Here is a 21,040-nt window from a genome sequence, read left to right as displayed (position 1 = left end):
ACAGCTACATTAGTAATTTTTCTCAATTACATTTAATGCTATCATTTCCGTTTCTCCTATTTTACAGCTGTGTTTGAAATCTTTTTAAGTTTTTTTTTTTTTGCTCTGATGAATTGAAATCTTATCATTTCTCCTATTTTACAGCTGTATACTTGATGAATTGAAATCTTTGAAGAATTTCTGACCGTTAAGTTGATTTTAATGGGAAATAATAACAGCCAAACTTCAAGCTGATATATATTCACAACACACCGCCAATTCCAAGCATTTCCTATCTCTCTCTTGCGTGCTCTCTTTCTCTTTCTAGGGTGTCTCATCGACTTAACGATCTCCAGTCGCCAAAGCTCAGCCCGGCGTATCTGCCTCAGAAATCCAGGGGACGTCTATGACTTCACGACGACGACACGACAAAGATCGCGACCTTTCTCCGAAACGGCATGGTCAAGTCTAGAGTTTGCAACGCCGGTATGTAAATATTTCCGTTTCTGGTCTTGTGAACTTCAAAGAAGAATTATCATTCCATGATCGTATTTTTTTTTAACAGTGCAAATGGTTATTTCCTTAATGGAATCTACTAAGAGGCTTTTTCGTCTTCCCTGGTTTCTATCTTCCTTTTCCAATGCCTTGTTCTATTTCTTTCCTTTTTTTTTCCTCAACTGGTGGTGGTGACCGGCCAGCGATTTGGGAGCCTACTCGGTGGCGGTGAGCGGTGATGATGCGGAAGAGCAGCGTTGTGGCGATACCATAGAGGCGATCGGGCCAGCGCATGGATTTTTTTTTAAATCTTTTTATCTCTAAAAGTCTTTCTTAAATCTGATGTTGTTCTGTTCATTATAAATTCTTCAGTATTTCGACTTTTTGCCCCCAAAAAAAATGGTTTTCAAAGCGAACTCAAGGTTCAATTACTATATGATAAGCTCTCAAGAATTACTTCATTGAACAATATGTATATTTTTTTTCTTTATTTTCTTTTCCCCGGTCTGACTTGGTATTTTTGTTTTATACTCTCTACTGTCTGTAACCACCACGGCCTAGGGACATTGCCGACTACTACCGTGCCGGAGGCACTTGTCAAAGGGTCATTACCTGGCCGGAGACAGACGGCCGAGGCGGCGGGCCCGGAAGAGGGAGACAGGGCCTCGGATGATGAGGCGTGGGACAGAGTCAATGGGTTCGAGGCTTACGCGAGAAGCTTGGTGGATAAGAAAGAGGTTTCGCAGGACGTGGTCACGGAGAACTCGAAGTGGACCGAAGAATTGAGGAAACTGAGGTCGGTGTTTTGATTTTTTTTTTTTTTTTTCTTTTTCCCGAAGATATGAAATGTCATACAGCCCTTGTTTGTAGTGCAAGAAACATACACATAAAGAACCACCTTTTTTCGCACCAAAACATATGAACCTTAGGACATAAATTTCAACAGCCACAAGGATCATGGCGATGTGTTCCTAAAAGCCCCGCCTGGCCAACCGTCAATCCGCAGCGAGTCTCCCACGTTGCTGCCCTCACCACCCCAATGGAATCGCTACACGCTGTTATCGTCGTTGTTGCAGCGATGTATGCTCTTCCACGTGTGTTGTGAGTAGATCTAGCCTACGCTGCGGCCGTGATGATGCGGAAGAGCAGCGTTGTGGCGACATCGTGGGGGCGATCAGGCCAGTGCAGGGTTTTTTTAAATCTTTTTTTATTAAAACCACTCTAGAATCTGATAGTGTCTATTAAAAAAATTGATCATTATTGATTCTGTAGTATTTTCGCTTCTCTCAGATGTAACCACCAAGGAGATCCTCGTCCCCACTGCCAAGGGCAGCAGGGTTGACAAAGGTTCATGATGCTCTACACCAAGCTGGCCAGCGCTCTGTTCTACACCGCGGTTCTTCCATTTATCGCCTTTCTTCTGGGCTTTCAGATTCATTTTGTACACTCTCAGCACTTATCGCCTCTCTCGAACAGAGATTTCTTTCACAACTTGCACTTGGATTTGCCTCCATTGTCAATTAGCATCCTCCGAGTCCTGTTAAGCCCTGCCAGGGTAAGTAAAACTTAACCAAGTGTAATTAAACTTCCTCTCCTAGTAAAGTGACCAATCTTTTATTTATTTATATAAAGGTGGGAGTTTTCGATATTCAGAGAAGCAAATGTCTCAGACAAGCAATTCGTTTGATGTCATGGGAGACTTTCCACGAAGACGTTTCTTCTCTCGGCAACACCTTGAAAATCACACTAGTCGTGACTAGAGATACCCAACTATATCTGGTACATGCCCAGGTGTCTTGTAACATTGTCCGTTGGTATTAGCCAAAAATTAATTTGCTTGTAGCATTGCAATCACTGAAGTTTTTCGTCGACTGTCAAATAATTTTGCGCAGTCAAATTGTATTGCCTTATTGATTACAAAAACTTACACAGAGAGTACGACAACATATAAATATCATTAGGCATCGGCGGGAAGACGTGGAGTGAGAAGAACATTGAGTGGAGTGGCTTTGAGGTTAGACAACCCAGCTGACTCGGTCATGTCCACTGCCTCTTCCCGCGGAGTCGAGATTTCAAACCCATGAAGCAGCGCTGCAAGGGAAAGCTCAGCTACCAGAAGCGCGAAGGAGATGCCAGGACACACCCTTCTTCCGCTGCCAAACGGAATGAGCTCGAAGTTCTGGCCACGCACGTCGAAGCTCTTCCCTTCTCCGGTGAGGAACCGCTCGGGCCTGAACTCGTCAGGCTCGGCCCAAACCCTCGGGTCTCGCTGGAGCTTCGAGAGGTTGACGAGGAGGCGAGTTCGTGCCAGGATGAGGTGGCCGGCGACAGTGCAGTCCTCGGTGGACATGTGAGGGACTGAGAGCGGGCCAGCCGGGTATAAGCGCAGGGTTTCTTTGACAATGGCTTGGAGGTAGACCAGGTTCTTTAAGTCTGACTCTTTCACTTGTCTATCTCTGCCCACTTTATCGTCCAGTTCTTGTTGGACCTTCCTCAGGGCTTCGCGGTTGTTGAGGAGTAGAGCCAGAGCCCACGTCATTGTAACCGTTGTCGTGTCACTGGCAGCCAAAATTAATTGCTACAAAGTCTTATATATAAGCAGTAATGGCGATCATAAGACGCCTCATACGGGCCCCTAATAATAAAGTAGGGCATTTACTACTACTAATTATTTTATTTTATTTTAATTGCACTATTGGTTAAGATGACATGATATATTAGTGGTGCAAAGTGCAGGTAACAAATTGGCCAATTTACCACTAATTATATAAGACATAAGCAATAGTTGTAAAGTAATAACATAATATTCTTATCAGGTTTGTTAGGATTTGAATCCGTTAAACAATTGGTGTACAAAGTGTTTATTGTGATATATTCATGAATCCGAGAGAGAGGTCTATTTTTATCACTGGAAATCTTACCGGATTCAAAATCAGAAATCAAGTTTTTATCTATGTATATCCAGTTTACAAACACGACATTCCAACCCCCAGGGGCCAGGACATAGTGAGGACAGTAAATTAGGCTCCAAAATTAATTGGGTCATGTTGATTGGTAGTTCTCAAAGAGATGACTTGTGGTTATTAAAAACGGTTTATCCATATTTTAATATGTTGAAAACATGAAACCCTGATTATTCAAAAGAAAAAAAAAAATCAAAAGTCTCTAATTTTGGAAATAATAATTTGAGGGAAAGTAAATGAGATACTTAAAAAAATAAATCGTGTTAGTCCTAAATATTTTGGTGGGTTTTAATTTCTCATATGATTTTCCAAGAAAAATGAATTTCTTTAATAATTTACCTGATATTTTCTCTCATTTATATTCCTCAAATTTATACACTAAAATAAGAGGGATATTCTATACTATTTTTCTTTTCATCATATTCCAACAACGCCCTACTTTTAAAAATATTTACCCCCTATAACACTTTTTAGAAATAATTACATACCATAACTTTAAATTTCCTTGGCTTATTTTAAAAACTAATTACCTTCGTAATTTATTCTAAAAATAATTAGAGCTTATAATCTCAATAATAATTAAATTTCCCTTTTGAAGAAATCATACCATGGATGTAGCTTTAATGATTGTATCAGCGTCATATGTGGAATCTCCAAACTCTGGCCCATCAAGTATCGAAAGCATGACATCCATGAAATCACGATTCGATTCAATATTCGTATCCACTTCTTTCCTCCTCTTCTTATGAACGTCGAGCAATCTCTGAGCCAACCCATCGAGCGTTTTCATCATAGCTTTCATGGTCTTCTCGTGACCACCCAAGTCCAACCATCTCAGCCACGGAACCGCATCGGACAAAATGAAACTCCCCATGTAGTTGAAGAACTCCATCAACGCCTTCCGGCACCGATCGCCACCACCACCACCGTCGTCGCTCGCCGTGGCATCGAGATATCGCTCCCCGACCACCATCCGAAACACCACGTTCATTGTTATGTCCCAGAACCACCTCTTCATGTCGGCTTCGTTTTTGTCGGTATTATTGTACAGTTCTCTTATCGCGGCTTTGACCTCCGATTCCCTGACGTGGCGGAGACTCGCCAGCCGGTGGTTCGAGAGCAGCTCCAGCGTGGCGACCTTGCGAATCTGACGCCAGAATGGACCGTACGGACTGAATCCGAAAAAGGCAAAGTCGTACGTCAGCGTCTCGGAGGCAACGAATTTTGGCCGGTCCGCGAAAACCTTGTCGTTTGTGGTGAAACACTCTTTGGCGATCTCCCAGCTGCTCACAACCAGGGCTCGGTGGACTCCGATTCTGATGGTGAAGATTGGGCCGTGTTTGTCGGCCATTAAGCCCAACGCCTTGTGGGCCGGTTGTGGGCCCCCCAAGTGGTGGAGATGGCCGATGATGGGCAGAGCACCGCCGGCCTCCGGCGGTGGAGGTTGTGGCGACTTCTTTCGTGATCTTTGTTTCCAAAGGAACATAAAAAATGATAAGATAGTGATGGCAATCGTGGGAAGTATTACTGTGGAGTCAAGAAATTGTGCAAGGGATTCTTCCATCTCTAGAAATTGTTGAACACTGATTTGGCTGAAATTTTTACAAAGTATATATTTAAGTGGGACATATCACATATCGTTACAGCTACTAACTAATAAAGTAAAATAGTACACATTTGATTTTTTTACACAAATCAAATTAATAGCTAGAGAAATTTATTTCATTTTATACGAAACATATGTTATACGTGTCTATTTACTTTTCATCTGATAATCTCTTCTTCACCCACACATTTCTCGCTTTAACCTAAAATTTTAAGAAATAAATCAAATCTGATTGTTTTAAACGATTTTTTATTTCATATAATTTATCATGATATTTTATTTTATCTGGGAATTTACTTGCTTTTGGCAAGAGGCCAATTTTGAAATGACAATGTTCACAAGGATGAGAGAAAAACGATAACGATAAGATAGTGATGGCTAAGACTAGAATTGCAGGGCTAAGAAATAATCGTGGAAGATAGCTTTGAGCTCATCAATAACGACGAGATAGTGGCCTAAAGTAGTATTGTAGGGCAAAGAGATTGTTGAATAAATGCCATCGCATTGAGATCCAATAATTTGTTGTTGTGGTTCAAACTTCAAAGCACATTGTATATCTTCCTTGTTTTATGTGGAGCAGTAGATATCGTCTCATAGCCAATGGCCGAGTCACATAGCTTTCAACTTTAGAAAATTATTAAGTTTTATCTAAGAAAATTTATTAATTTTTTATATTTTTAATTTAAAATTATATAAGAAAATTTATCTAAAAAAATTGTTTAGTTGTAAATGTTATAAGATACGAATTGATATATTAATCAGTATTCGATACATCAATAAAAGTAAAACTTCGATTATCGGTATCCTTATTTTAATATTTGGTAATAACATAGTAATTGAGTAGTACTGACTTCATAATGATTGCAATAGAAAATTGTAAACGAACAATACAATGGATCTTTAAAATAGAAATTTCAATAGGCCTCGGAAGGGAGACGTGGAGTGAGAAGAACATTGAGTGGAGAGGCTTTGAGGTTAGTCAACCCAGCTGACTCGGTCATGTCTACGGCCTCGTCCCGCGGAGTTGTGATTTCGAAGCCATGAAGCAAGGCGGCGAGGGAGAGATGAGTCACCTGAAGCGCGAACGAGATGCCTGGACACATCCTTCTTCCGCTGCCAAATGGAATGAGCTCGAAGTTCTGGCCACGCACGTCGAAACTCTTCCCTTCTCCACTGAGGAACCGCTCGGGCTGAAACTCGTCAGGCTCGGCCCACACGCTCGGGTCTCGTTGGAGCTTCGAGAGGTTGACGAGGAGGCGAGTTCGTGCAGGTATGTGGTTGCCGGCGATGGTGCAATCCTCCATGGACTCGTGCGGTACTGAGAGCGGACCGGCAGGGTATAGTCGTAGGGTTTCTTTGACAATGGCTTGGAGGTAGACAAGGTTTTTTATGTCCGACTCTCTCACTTGTCTTTCTCTTCCCACTTGCTCGTCTAGTTCTTGATGGACCTTCCTAAGGGCTTCGCGATTGTTCAGGAGTAAAGCCAAAGCCCATGTCATTGTAATCGTTGTCGTGTCACTGGCCGCCAAAATCATTTGCTGCAAAAGTTATATAGATTTTATTATTAGACATGGGGTTCTTACTAAATAAATATCACTGTTTAATACATGCAGTTTTTAATCAAGTATTTTTTTTGGTTGATTAGCGGGGTAGATCCAACATAGCTTTAGAGGAGATTGAGAATTTCATATTCTTTTTTATTCTCGGACGAGCCCATGTTCATTATTGTCAGTGGCAAAGCTCTTTCGGCCGAGCTTGGGAAGCTTGAGATTCCTAATTTTTTTTTATACACATGGATTTTCTGAATGCTAATTAAGTTTTATAGACTTAATCATGGTCAAGATTTGTGGAAGCGACTCGTGTCAAGATGGGACACATGTGACTTAGGTATAATAATGCTACCGAGTGAAGGAACAAAAAAGACTTTAAATAAACAAATTAGTTAAGAGTGTAATTATTGAGATGGAGTGATGGACGTGTATCAAGGATTGTGAGACCCAATAGCTGAGTGATATGTGGCAAAGACATATAGAAGCTTCTTGATCTTTTTGTTTTGTCATGGCAATAAAGACTCCATTAAGAAAATGACCACCAACAAATATAAAAAAAATATATCAAAAGGACATTCTAATATAATAAAAAATGTTTATTAAAATCAAATCTTTACCAAACCAGATCTTTATTAACACAGATATTTTTTTATGTATTAATAAATTAAATAAATTAGATAAACATATTTAAAAAAAATACATAGTACTATATGTATAAATATTGTTATAACTTTAATATAGTGTGTATATTACAATCTTAGAATTTGAAAGATATATATATGTATATATATGTACATATATAACATATTTTGTAACATTATTTATGTTCGGTTTTTCATCGACATGTCGGTTCTTCATGAAAAACGGCATTTGAAAATGGTATTTAAGTTGTCATTTTTCACATTTTTTCCGTTCAGTTTTCCGTCGATGTGTCGATTTTTCGTAAATCAATAAGTTCGAAATGGCTTTAAAAATGACATTTCGAACACTTGGATGATATGCCTTAATATAATAATTATAAATAGTGGCTAGGTTCTACAAGAACCGATTTTATCTATAAAGTTTTTTTTTTTGTTTAAAATGTCAAAAGAGTATGTATCCACAATCAACACAGTATATGACGATCAATAAAATATCATGTATATATACGTACCAGGGACGTAGCTTTGATGATTGTATCCGCATCATATCTGGAATCTCCGAACTCCGCACCATCAAGAATCGAAAGCATGACATCCATGAAATCACGATTGGATGAAATATTAGTATCCATTTCTTTCTTCCTCTTCTTGTGCTCGTCGAGAATTCTCTGAGCCAACCCGTCGAGCGTTCTCATCGTAGCTTTCATGGCCTTCTCGTGACCACCCAAATCCAACCATCTCAGCCACGGAACCGCATCGGACAAAATAAAACCCCCAATGAAGTTGAAGAAATCCCTCAAAGCCTTCCGGTACCGATCGCCGCCGCCGTCCTCGCTCGCCGTGGCATCGAGATATCGCTCCCCATACACCATCCGAAACACCATGTTCAGCGTTACATCCCCGAACCACTTCTTCATCTCGGTTTCGCTTTTGTTGTTACTGTAAAGCTCTCTCGTCGCGGTTCTGACCTCGGATTCCCTGACGTGGCGGAGGCTCTCGAGCCGGTGGTTCGAGAGCAGCTCGAGTGTGGCGACCTTGCGAGTCTGACGCCAGAATGGACCGTACGGACTAAGCCCGAACAAGGCAAAGTCGTACGTCAGAGTCTCGGAGGCGACGGATCTTGGCCGGTTCGCGAAGACCTTGTCGTTTGTGGTGAAACACTCTTTGGCGATCTCCCAGCTGCTCACCACAAGGGTTCGGTGAACTCCGATTCTAACGGTGAAGATTGGGCCGTGTTTGTCGGCCATGAGGCTCAACGCCTTGTGGGCCGGTTGTGGGCCCCCCAAGTGGTGGAGATGGCCGATGATGGGCAGAGCGCCGCCAGCCTCCGGTGGTGACTTTCTGGATTTTAGTTTCCGAAGGATGTGGTGATAGAGAAACAGTAATAAAGGTAAGATAATGATCGCTGTTGCGAGAGGATGAATTTTCGGGGTAAGAAGTTGCTGAAGATATTCCATGGCTTTAATAATTTGAGCTCCGATACGGCTGGGATTATGCTTCAAAGCGCAAAATGTTTGTTTGAGTCATATCATATACGTTGCTCGTATATATAGTAATATATAGTATTAACATGCTGTTGTAGGCCGTACGTATTGTTAATTGCGTGTGTAAGAACTTATAACCAAGAAAATAATAGAAATCGAGAACATTATAGATACGCTAATAGTTGAGTGTTCGGCTAGTTTTCAAGTATGTGTCAAAGGATAACTTCCTGATGTATAAAAAAATTAGAAGGAATAAAAGAAACTTAGAACAGATTTCAAGTATATGTCAAATTATTCAAAATATGAAATCTTGCTGAATGACGTATAATTATATATATATAATCATAATTCTTTTCAGCATTACGTAAATGGTAATTAATATGGCTATCTAGTATTTTACAATTAACATTTACGAAATAAAATTTGTAAGCTGTAAACAATTATTGATTTATGATAAAAAAAAATGAATTTACATTAAATAATGTCACTAACAGACTCATAAGTTATAAGGCTTATACCGCACAATAAAATAATATTTTTTTTGCTATTTTATTATGAATTAATGAGAGAGTTATGTATATGATTTATTATTTATTAGATTTTTTATTGAAAACTTTTTGCTTAATTTTCTAATAATTAAAACAAGCTCAAAGCAAAATGCATATGCTATATTTGAGAGAGCAAAACATTTATTTCTATTTTTTTTAAATATGAGCCACGCAAATTATATAAATAACCTTTCATCATGACGGAGAAAAATTATGGTTATTTTATTTTAAGAAAATAAAAGCTGATAAAGACAATAAAAAGAGAAATGGAAAGAGATCGTATGAAGTATGAATCACACAAATTTGTACTGATATCTGGACTATATCCTTTGCAAATTTTTTTTTTACAAATAGAGACAATTAAATATTTAAATAATGTGAGTTAAATGAAAGTTCGATATATTTATGTTCTCATTCTTCAAAATTATTATAAAATACTCTAGGTGGAACACTTATTTTTGTCTGATAGATATTAGTCAAGCGGCGAGGATACGTATCGGTGAGCCATCATGCGAGGATACGTATCGGTGAGCCATCACACAAATTTTTTACTGATATCTGGGCTATATCCTTTGCAAAATTTTTTTTACAAATAGAGACAATTAAATATTTAAATAATGTGAGTTATAAATGAAAGTTCGATATATTTATGTTCACATCTTCACAATTATTATAAAATACTCTAGGTGGAACACTTATTTTTGTCTGATAGATATTAGTCAAGCGGCGAGGATACGTATCGGTGAGCCATCATTTGAGAATACCAATGCAAATCTATTTTTATGTGGTGCCGTGGGTCAACGTTTCCCATGAACAAAAGTGTACAGCTAGATTTTCCTGAGCAAGAAGCAAAAACCAGCACTAACTCTTATCTCATTGAGTTAAATGAAAGTTCGATATATTTATGTTCTCATTCTTCAAAATTATTATAAAATACTCTAGGTGGAACACTTATTTTTGTCTGATAGATATTATAGTCAAGCGGCGAGGATACGTATCGGTGAGCCATCATGTGAGAATACCTATGCAAATCTATTTTTATATGGTGGTGGGTCAACGTTTCCCATGAACAAAAGTCTAGATTTTCCTGAGCAAGAAGCAAAAACCAGCTCTAACTCTTATCTCATTGCATAAATCTCAGGGTCTGTTTGGCACATCTGAACAATGTAGACAAAACAGAATAACAAAGGAAACTTGTGTGGAAATCTCAACCATTGCGATTAGATCTATTGCAATCACAACAGATGACCACCGTATAGATAAATCTAAATTTTGATGTACTCCTAAAATTCAGGGTTGTATATACTCTACTCTTTAATTCATTTATTTACGATTACATAAGGTGCTTATAGATCATAGTATAATCAGTGAATGAAAAGTGGAATCCAATTCTTAATAAAGAAAATCAATGTTCGCTCACCAAATAGTCGATTCCAAAACTGTTAGATTGGGCGCACCTTTACACTATGAGTGACAAATGAATCTTTTACTAGAGAATCGGTAGAACTCAGAGATCATATGTGACTCGAGTGTATAACGGTATATTTGACCATTTTGTGTTACAAGCTAAACCTGGATGGTAGACTATACATACTGGTAATATCAATGGACACTTAATATAAATGATCGAGTAAATATAATTATGATAATTTCAATAGGTTCAGCGTTGGAATTTTAGTGGAATATCACCAAAATTTGATGAAACAAAAGTAAGAGAGGTAACAGTGTCTACGCTATCGCTCGTTTTCATCTAGCTTTGAGTTATTAGGTTCATCGTCCCCTAGTTGACTCTTTTAGTAAATATGAGATTTGACTTAGAGCTCACAAACACATTTTTAACTATAATAATCTTCGATTATGTTAAAAGAAGTTTTACAAAAAAGAAGTTATTAACAGTTAAGTAACATCGAGAAATATCAGTTGGATTTAAATGGGCTTTTAGAATAGCATTTAAATCAGCCCACAAAGTCTAGAGAAGCTTGTGGTAAGTGTTTACACTTAGTACATGAGCATTGGATTTGTTTGATGAAAGCCCGATAAAATTGAAGCTTTTCTCAAATAAAAAATATATATTATATTAAATATGATCCAATTTAGTTAATATTTGATATTATAATTATTTATAAGAGTATCATAAAAATAATTTTTAATTGTCTATTATCATCTCTATTATCATTGCAAACAGGAAAGGCTTTGAAAAAAACAAAACGCAACAACACGTATGTGACAAATTAAACCGATATATATATATATATATATATATATATATATATATATATATATAATATCAAATATTCAAATTAAACATTTGACATTGCTAAATAGCTCATGTTTGGTAAATTTTAGGTAAATAACCACTTTCAGACTTAAATCCTAAGTAAATAGTCATTTTCATATATCAAACATTGGCTATTTACCTATGAAAGTGGCTATTTACATAAGATTTACTAAACGTTGATTATTTAACAATGTCAAATATTTAAGTTAGCTATTTTAGGAAAAATGATATGAAGTAGCCAATTCAAACTATAATTTTTGCAAAATAGTCATAGTTTCATTAGGTATAGCAAAATAGCCAGTTGAGAGTACTGCGACTTTGCCTCGATTAATTTTAATACAGCCTTCATAAAACTTACATTTTGTCTTTATAGTTCATTGGGATTAAATTTAATTCAGCCTAGATTAATCTTATTTTGGCTAGTTTACTTATAGTTGACAAACTATGACTATTTTGCAAAACTTTAAGTTCTATTTGGCTATATAATGTAAATGACACACTCACTCAAAAGCTCGACTAATTCTTCTCCGGATTCTCGGACTATGACTTTTCTTTTAATAATACGTCATAAAACCACAAGGAGAATATTGTAACAAATTGACGACTGATCATATATGCTAATGAATTTCATGTGAGATAATGATTTGCTTTTGTTTTATTTTTATGCAATGAAATGTTGAAAAATGTTACTTTCTCCCCGATTGAAGCTGATCATGATTTATGGGGAACAAATTGATGAAGCATTTTTTTTTGGGGTGCATTTAAAACAGTTTGAGGTTTAATATCATTTCTCTTAATCAATGTATATATATATATATATATATATATATATATATATATATATATATATATATATATATATATATATATATATATATAAGCTGATCATGATTTATGGGGAACAAATTGATGAAGCATTTTTTTTTGGGGTGCATTTAAAACAGTTTGAGGTTTAATATCATTTCTCTTAATCAATGTATATATATATATATATATATATATATATATATATATATATATATATATATATCAAATAACTTTAATTATTCGCAAGAACAAAAAAATAAAAGTAAGATGGATATCTACAATTCAAATTTCTATTACCAATAAAAAAAAAATCCTCGTAGCAACACTGAAAAACTTAATACTGATTTTGATTAAAAAAGTATCTATTATTTCGATAAATATAGCAGATATATATTTTAGTGGATCTTTACAGAACATTACCCTATTCAACATTTTATTTTTCTTATATTTTTTTTTATTAAAATTCTAATAAAACTTATCTGATTATCGTTATTTTGAAGGTTTAGTGACTATATAGCAATATGAAATGTTCGAAATTTCTAAATAGTCAACGTTTTGTTAATTTTTATTAAATAGCCACGTATTTATTTACGCAGAGTACATTTTTAGTAAATATGTGTAAATAATTTTTAGTAAAATGCAAATGCTTATGTTTTTGTGGCTTATATCGTTAAATATTTGTTATTTTTATTTATTGAAGGAATCATCTAATTTAAAGAAAGGTCACTATGATTTTTATTATAGCTTTTTTTTATTACCAATGTAACTATAATATAGACTGAAACTAAAATTTTATCCATAGAATATAAAATTTTGAACTAGCCCATAACGATATATATTATAGCTCAACTATATATATTTTTAATTGACAACGTCACTACCATTAAATTTAAAATTTCAATCTAGCAAATCACACAACATTTGTATAATTTAAGGTATAAAATATTTATCTATTTTTATGCCAAAAAAAATTGCATGGCCAAATTTACTAATATATATAGTTATATATTTATAGTCTTATAAACATAATAAAATCTTCCTGCATTTTGTATACATAATAAAATTTTATGTACTCAATTTTTAGTTTACTGTAAGTAAATAGTCATGCATTTTTATTAACATTATCAAATTTACGTAAATATTCAAATTTACGTAATACAGATAGGGATTATTTAGAACTCGAATTGTTCACACGACACATCATCCGAATGGATTTTTTTAAGAAAAAATATTCAAAAAACTGGCCAAAGTTACCCAGCTAACACGTGGCAAAAAAACACAGAGGAAGCCGGTATGACCAGTTGCTCTGTGTGACACAGCAAAAAAAAACAAAAAACAAAACTAAGTGGGACCCACGTACTTTGTCTTATTATTTAGTCCTTTTTCTTGTTTTGACTGTCTCTGCATCAAGTCGCACACACAAACAAATTACGCAGCATGTTGACTTGTGGATTGTGGGTCCCAAGCTCTTCAGCGAGTTGTCAAGTGGACATATACACACAGCGGAGTGTCCATGTGGTAGGAGCTTCGGTTGAGATGGCTCTACCTTATAGGCTCATAGCAAATTGTGGGAACCGCCTTATCCTTGTCACTAAAAAAAAATAATAATAATAAAAAAACTAACCACATTATCATTTCTATAATTAATATTTAGAATTTATAACTAAAGTTTATAATTCTCTTAGCTCATCTCAAACCCATGTCAAATTAGCGTGAGAAGTGACACATTTAATATGAAGATCATTCCAACCCACATTAAATTACATCAAATTAATGTAAAATTTGATGTAACAAATAATTTCACACCAAATTTAATGTGAAACTATTCATCTACACCAAATTGGTGTAACACAATTTTTATTTGCAAATACATCCTCAAATTTTTTTTTTTTTATTTTGACCGTAATTTAAATCATTTATAAAAATAAATTACATATCATTAATTAAAAAAGGGTAAATAATATAACATTAATAAAGTACATAAACATTAATGAAACACAATACACACTAAATACAATACCACACAAATACACTAATAAAAATACAAATATATTTCGAATAAAAATTAAACTTAACACACACGGCATTATAGACAAAACAAAATATAAGTGCATGCATAATCATATAAAACACAAATTTAAATTACTTGAACAAAAGTATTATTCTTTATTTTTTTTGCTTTAATTTATTTTTAGCATTTAAGTTTACTCATGAAAAATAATGTTAATGTAAAACCTATGAATAAGACATGTTTTTTTTTTCAAGGTGATTTTTATTTATGTATTACTTTTGTGATATTAACATAATATTTAATATTATTATAAATTAATTTGATATTGTTGATATAGAAAAAAATAATATAATATTTATAAGATTACTATTTATATATAAAAAAAAGTAATCGAGGGGTTGATACGCAATTACTATGAAGTAATGTCGTGGGTTGGAATGAAAATACTGTTTGATGTGATAGTTGCATTAATTTAGTATAAAAGTTGCAGCAATTTGATGTTATTAGTTGGTTATGGTCTTTAAAAAAGAAGTGACAATATTGGCCAATATTATAAGATATATTAGCAATGCAAGCGCATGTGCCACTATTTACCAATATTGCATGATTTAGGATAAATTCTAAAGGTCATGTATTTCTGCAGTCTATGAGACTTGAACTCAGGACCATCAAACGAGGTATGTGTGAGATTCTCATATTAAATTGATATATATATATATATATATATATATATATATATATATATATAACATGGAAAATTTATTAAATATATATATTTATTGCTAACATATTTTATTTTTTAGATATTGTTAATATATTTTTATTCTGTGACCAAGTTATTGTTAACACTTTACAGCTTAATAATAATAGTGATGATATATATATATATATATATATATATATATATATATAAGTTACCCGGGCTTTTAATAGATAATGGGTATGAAATTCAAGAGAAAAAAATATTTTATATCTCTTAACAAGATAAAATGATATCTCAAAACAACAATGATTCGATTATAGAATTGGAGTGTTTGCACTGCCAAAAGTCCAACAAAACCTCGAACTAAGAACCCAATAAATGACTAAGTCATCAACAAGGCTTAGAAACTTAAATGCAAAAGATAAACTAAAGTAAAATTATCATCTTCTCTAAAAAAACAAACCACAAATCCTCTAATCGCAGTGGAACTTTAATAGTAGTAATGATCTTAATTCTTATTTTAAACAAAATTCATTTTAATTGCTTATAATTAATAAGTGTTAATGAATTTACGGGTTTCTAACTTTTCTTCTTAAACCATGTAGTTAATAACCGTTAATATTTGTCAATAAATTATTTAGGGTTATTAATTGCAATTAAAAATTATAAACAAATACGTGGAGAGAGAAACGAGAAAAATACGATAAATATGAAAAAAATAGAAGAGTAAAATATTTGATAGGGGTAATTTAGTATTTTGATTTAAATCATTTGTCATAAAAATCGAGAAAAAAAAAACATAAGATTAGGTAACGGGAAAAACAATCCAACCTAGTCATACTACTAGAATAATCCCAAAAACTTACGTACTATGCTCGCATCAACCATGTGAGCTTTGGAATGCTACTGATCCCAATCCTTGACATATGTAATCGTGAGGCGTCAATTGTCGATGGCTAACCCATTGGAGCTGAATGTCGCTTTGGACGAGATCTTGAGACCGAAATGTCGACAAAATTTCGTTCACTTTTGAATTTTGAGAAATCTAAGATTCGTTCATACTTTTTGTTTAAAATACTCTTAATAATTGTTGAACATTTGGTTGATAAATATAACTTATTACGAATCTAGTAACAAAATAGCGAATTGGAAAAAATCTATTAGCAAAATAGTAACTTTTTTAGTTTCCTCTATAATATATAAGCCTGAAATAAAATATTGTTTTATTTATACCAATACTTTATTGAAAATCATCGAGTATATTTTAAAACAGCAATTTAACGCGTAGTCATCATTTGGCCGAGCCTTTGTTTAAGGGACACGTGCCTCCCCGAAAATTAAATAATCAAAATTAATCGCACTAGTTTTTGTGTTTTATAAAATAATTTATAAATTGGCTTTTGTTATTTTTTTGAACTTTCTTCCCCTCAATAAATTTGCTTGTTACTCCAATTCCAGACTCCGCAACTCCGCATATAGACCTGGGCATGTGGAAGGAAATACATTTCCATTTCCATGAGGCATGGAATTCCGAGTTTGACCGGAAGGAATTATTCCTTCCAATGTTGACCGGAATTCCACTGGATTTGGAAATGGAATTCTCATTCCATGTATATGGAAATAAATTTTCTTCCAGTCATAATATATTCATTTCTGGCACAATTTAGAGCCGTTGGATTTGCAATTGCCTCAAATCCAACGGTTCATAAATTTTTTTTTTTTAAATAAAACATAAAAAATAAAGCTTAATTATACGTACGGAAGAAATCATTTCCACTGGTGGAAGTCAACTTCCGCTCATCCACTGGAAGGAAATCCTTCCACTCACACTTTCCTACGGAAGGAATCCTTCCGCTCGAATATCAAGACCGGAAGGAAGAAATTTCCATACTTCTTCCATACCATAAGCCCAGGTTTATCCGCATACTAATTCAACTGTAATGACCTCATAATGATCACAGTAGAAAAACATAAATGAGAACTCGGATCCTCTATTCTCATTTGGTATCTCTTTTAGAGTCCCTCAACTTAAAAAAAGACATGTCTTCATTTTATTTAATTAAAAATTGATAGTCCAGATTTACTGAATAAGATAACTTGTTAGGTGTTGTTAAAAGGTGTAAGAACAACCGCAAAGACAACAAAACAATAGACAACAAGTAAACAATGACAAGTAAAAGACACCAAGAATGATAACTCAGTTCGGTCTCAACTGTCTACTCTAGGGGATATGAATCTCGGTGAAAATAGACAGTAGTTTTAGTACAACAACGGAATACAAATGGATGATAACCTTCCACTATTCCTAACTCCAAACTATTCTAGGTAGTCACCAATCTAGGCTCCCCTTATACTTGAGCTCCCCTCACTTTTCACTCTAACACTCTCTCAGTGTATTAATGTATATCAACCAACAGCAACCACTGTAAATGCTAGGTTTGTTCTCGCCGGAAAGACACAAACATTAGATAACAAAATACACACATTTTTCTTCAAAAGGGTTTCGGCGCCGTAGTGTGTAACCCTACCAAGGGTGAGACATTCTCTTTTATATGAGACAAACAAAAGGAATGTCCTCTGATCCGAAACAGAGACAGATGACGCACATCCACCGTGACCAGTTAAAAAGCTGTCAGCGAAACGACGTCGTATCCTGACATAAAGAGATGAATAATGTTCTGTGTGATGCGAGGAGGGACAAGAGAATTGCTTGAACTAAAACGCCAAACTCTCCATGTAGCAACAATAATTTATATTTATTTAAAAAAATTAAAATAAATAAATTGACTTATTTTGTTTGATTTTACAAACGAGCACTGCGTTTGTGAATATATATCAATAGGCCTCGGAAGGGAGACGTGGACTGAGAAGAACATTGAGCGGAGATGCTTTGAGGTTAGTCCATCCAGCTGACTCGGTCATGTCCACCGCCTCGTCCCGCGGAGTCGTGATTTCGAAGCCATGAAGCAAGGCAGCAAGGGAGAGCTGAGTCACCTGAAGTGCGAACGAGATGCCTGGACACATCCTTCTTCCGCTGCCAAATGGAATGAGCTCGAAGTTCTGGCCCCGCACGTCGAAGCTCTTCCCTTCTCCAGTGAGGAATCGCTCGGGCCTGAACTCGCTGGGCTCGGCCCACACGTTCGGATCTCGTTGGAACCTTGAGATGTTGACGAGGAGGCGAGTTCGTGCCGGTATGTGGTGACCAGCGACAGTGCAGTCCTCGCTGGACTCGTGCGGGACTAAGAGTGGGGCAGCCGGGTATAAGCGTAGGGTTTCTTTGACCACGGCTTGGAGGTAGACCAGGTTCTTTAAGTCCGACTCTCTCACTTGTCTTTCTCTGCCCACTTGACCGTCCAATTCTTGTTGGACCTTTACTAGGGTTTTGCGGTTGTTGAGGAGTAGAGCCAGCATCCACGTCATTGTAACCGTTGTCGTGTCAGTGGCAGCCAAAATTATTTGCTACAAAGTTTGTATAAAATAATTATTAGACATGGGGTTCTTATTAAATAAGTAAATTTGTTATTACTATACGATCACTATTTAATACATAGAGTCACAAATCAGTACTATATATTTTACACTGTCTCGTCTGGAAAAGGAAAAAAAAAATACTTTTTATTTTATTTGGTTGACTCGCTGACTAGATCTAACTGAGCTCGGGTGAAGTTTATGACAAAGGTTGGAGGAGATTGAGTATCTGGGATTTGGACACACACACACACACACACATATACATATATATATATATATATATATATATATATATATATATATATATATTCTCCGAAAAACTGAAAGTTAGACTGATTAGTAACTGTATTTTAAATCCTTAGATGATATGCCTTAATATAATAATTTACAAGTAGTTTTTGCTGGTTGATGATTCTCCAATAGAACCGACTTTTAACTTGTGGATTAATATGCTTCATCTATAATTTTTTTTTATTATACTTTTTTATTTTTTTTGTTTTTGGCTAAAAGGTCGATGGAAAGAGTATATATCCACAATCCATATAATATATGACGATCTATAAGCGTACCAGGGATGTAGCTTTGATGATTGTATTGGCATCATATCTGGAGTCTCCAAACTCTGCACCATCCAGAATCGAAAGCATGACATCCATGAAATCACGATTAAATATTGTATCCACTTCTTTTTTCTTATTCTTGTGCTTGTCGAGCAATCTTTGAGTCAACCCGTCGAGCGTTTTCATTGTCGCCTTCATGGCCTTTTCGTGACCCCCCAAATCCAGCCACCTCAGCCACGGAACCGCATCGGACAAAATGAAACTCCCCAAGAAGTCGAAGAAGTCCGTAAAAGCCTTCCGGCACCGATCGCCGCCACCATCCTCGGTCGCCGTGGCATCGAGATATCGCTCCCCGACCACCATCCGAAACATTAAGTTCAGAGTTATGTCCCCGAACCACTTCTTCATCTCGGTTTCGATTTTGTTGTGACCGTACAGCTCTCTCATCGCAGTTTGGACTTCCGACTCCCTGACGTGGCGGAGATTCTCGAGCCGGTGGTTCGAGAGCAGCTCCAGCGTGGCGACCTTGCGGGTCTGACGCCAGTACGAACCGTACGAACTAAGCCCGAACAATGCAAAGTTGTACGACAGAGTCTCGGAGGCAACGAATCTTGGCCGGTCCGCGAAGACCTTGTCGTTTGTGGTCAAGCACTCTTTGGCGATCTCCCAGCTGCTCACAACCAGGGTTTGGTGAACTCTGATGGTGAAGATTGGGCCGTGTTTGTCGGCCATGAGGCCCAACGTCTTGTGGGCCGGTTGTGGGCCCCACAAGTGGTGGAGATGGCCGATGATGGGCAGTGCGCCACTGGCCTCCGGCGGTGGCGGCAGTGTTGACTTTTGGGATTTTAGTTTCCGAAAGAGGTGGTGATAGAGAAACAGCAATAAAGGTAATAAGATAATGATCGCTGTTGTGAGAGGATGAAGTTTAGGGTTTAGAAGTTGCTGAAGATATTCCATGGCTTTAATTATTTGAGCTCCGATACGGCTGAGATTTTCTTTATGTGGTTTATGCTTCAAAGAAAAAAATGTGGATGATCGCCGTGAATCATATCATTACGTTTGATCGTATATATATATATATATACACTCTGTATGAATCACACACTAATTTATAACTAAGCTACGTACTTACATACCCTAGACCCTAAAAGAGCCACAAACTCATGTAACACATGTCCAACGCTTTTTAGTTTTTCTCTTTTTCCCCTTGCTGCGCACATGTTGGATCCACCGTCCACCGTACAAACACACACAAACACACTGATACGTGCATATTTCATGTCAATAGCAGGCGAAATACGTTTTATTCCCATTGTATTTCTTTGTAAATTGGAACATTTATTTTTATCAACTCCTCTAAATTTTAATATGACTCTATTGTTACATGCAATTAGAATCTAACACAATATATGCTTTTATTTTTCTTCAATTGAAACTTCAAAATGCTGTGTGTACGTATGCATATATTTTGGATATAAATTACATAGAGTTGCAATGTTTAACTTAAAAATACGAAGGTTATTAGTTTTCAGTACTTTTAAGTTAAAGTAGTAGTTACAAATAAATTGAAAGATTAATGTTAAATGGTTTGAAATAAGTTAAATAAATTAATTGAAAATAAAATAATAAATTCGAAAACACACATAAAATAATTTTAATGTGCAAATACTTTCACTATGCATAAGTATACCAAAAATAGAAAGTATTAAAGAAATGGAGAATATTTTAGATACGTTAATACTAATAGTTAACTGTTTGGCTAATTTTCAAGTATGCGTCAAATATCAACTTCAACTTACGATCGTCTTCTTGATGTGTACCAAAATTAGAAAAGAAGTAAATTGAGAACACTATAGATACATTAATAGTTGTTTGTCCGGTTTTCAAGTATATGTCAAAGTTATCTACTTCAAAATATGATTGTCTTGCTGATGCATAGTATGA

The 21,040-nt window shown here is 35.6% G+C and overlaps 2 protein-coding genes, 1 long non-coding RNA gene and 1 pseudogene across 4 annotated transcripts; 1 reads left to right on the top strand and 3 right to left on the bottom strand.

Annotated features, from left to right (window-relative positions):
* Positions 1 to 487: 487 nt before the first annotated feature.
* On the top strand, positions 488 to 2,700 carry LOC149392242 (uncharacterized). Its single transcript, XR_016300181.1, has 3 exons — positions 488 to 1,270; positions 1,765 to 2,029; positions 2,107 to 2,700. It is a non-coding gene; the product is annotated as an uncharacterized LOC149392242 (long non-coding RNA).
* On the bottom strand, positions 1,896 to 5,154 carry LOC149392241 (flavonoid-6-hydroxylase-like). 2 transcript variants are annotated; one of them, XM_089620302.1, is made up of 3 exons: positions 4,045 to 5,154; positions 2,403 to 3,052; positions 1,896 to 2,021 (listed from the first exon to the last, which is right to left on the bottom strand). In XM_089620302.1, the coding sequence occupies exons 1-2, from the start codon at positions 4,999 to 5,001 to the stop codon at positions 2,432 to 2,434; spliced, it is 1,578 nt and encodes a 525-aa protein (XP_089476428.1). In that variant the 5' UTR covers positions 5,002 to 5,154; the 3' UTR covers positions 1,896 to 2,021; positions 2,403 to 2,431. The 2 variants fall into 2 exon arrangements, with proteins under 2 accessions (XP_089476428.1, XP_089476429.1); XM_089620303.1 differs by having other exon boundaries at positions 1,929 to 2,011.
* A 660-nt stretch (positions 5,155 to 5,814) lies between these two features.
* LOC149392240 (cytochrome P450 CYP82D47-like) lies at positions 5,815 to 8,728 on the bottom strand. Its single transcript, XM_089620441.1, has 2 exons — positions 7,747 to 8,728; positions 5,815 to 6,581 (listed from the first exon to the last, which is right to left on the bottom strand). The coding sequence occupies exons 1-2, from the start codon at positions 8,689 to 8,691 to the stop codon at positions 5,958 to 5,960; spliced, it is 1,569 nt and encodes a 522-aa protein (XP_089476567.1). The 5' UTR covers positions 8,692 to 8,728; the 3' UTR covers positions 5,815 to 5,957.
* A 9,172-nt stretch (positions 8,729 to 17,900) lies between these two features.
* On the bottom strand, positions 17,901 to 20,053 carry LOC149392239 (cytochrome P450 CYP82D47 pseudogene; annotated as a pseudogene).
* Between the last annotated feature and the right edge of the window lie 987 nt (positions 20,054 to 21,040).

This window comes from Urtica dioica, chromosome 7, assembly GCF_054948205.1.
Source record: "Urtica dioica subsp. dioica isolate 48M chromosome 7, U.dioica_male_clone48M_v1_H2, whole genome shotgun sequence".
NCBI lineage: Eukaryota > Viridiplantae > Streptophyta > Magnoliopsida > Rosales > Urticaceae > Urtica > Urtica dioica.
Note: the sequence above shows the minus strand (reverse complement) of the source record. Positions and strands in the feature narration are given on the sequence as shown.

Excerpts from the sequence above, each read along its gene's own strand:
- LOC149392241 (XM_089620302.1), bottom strand. The coding sequence starts at position 5,001 with ATGGAAGAATCCCTTGCACAATTTCTTGACTCCACAGTAATACTTCCC. Across the intron at positions 3,053-4,044 it reads TCATTAAAGCTACATCCATG|CAATTAATTTTGGCTGCCAG; the intron begins GTATGATTTCTT and ends AAGACTTTGTAG.
- LOC149392240 (XM_089620441.1), bottom strand. The coding sequence starts at position 8,691 with ATGGAATATCTTCAGCAACTTCTTACCCCGAAAATTCATCCTCTCGCA. Across the intron at positions 6,582-7,746 it reads TCATCAAAGCTACGTCCCTG|CAAATGATTTTGGCGGCCAG; the intron begins GTACGTATATAT and ends TAACTTTTGCAG.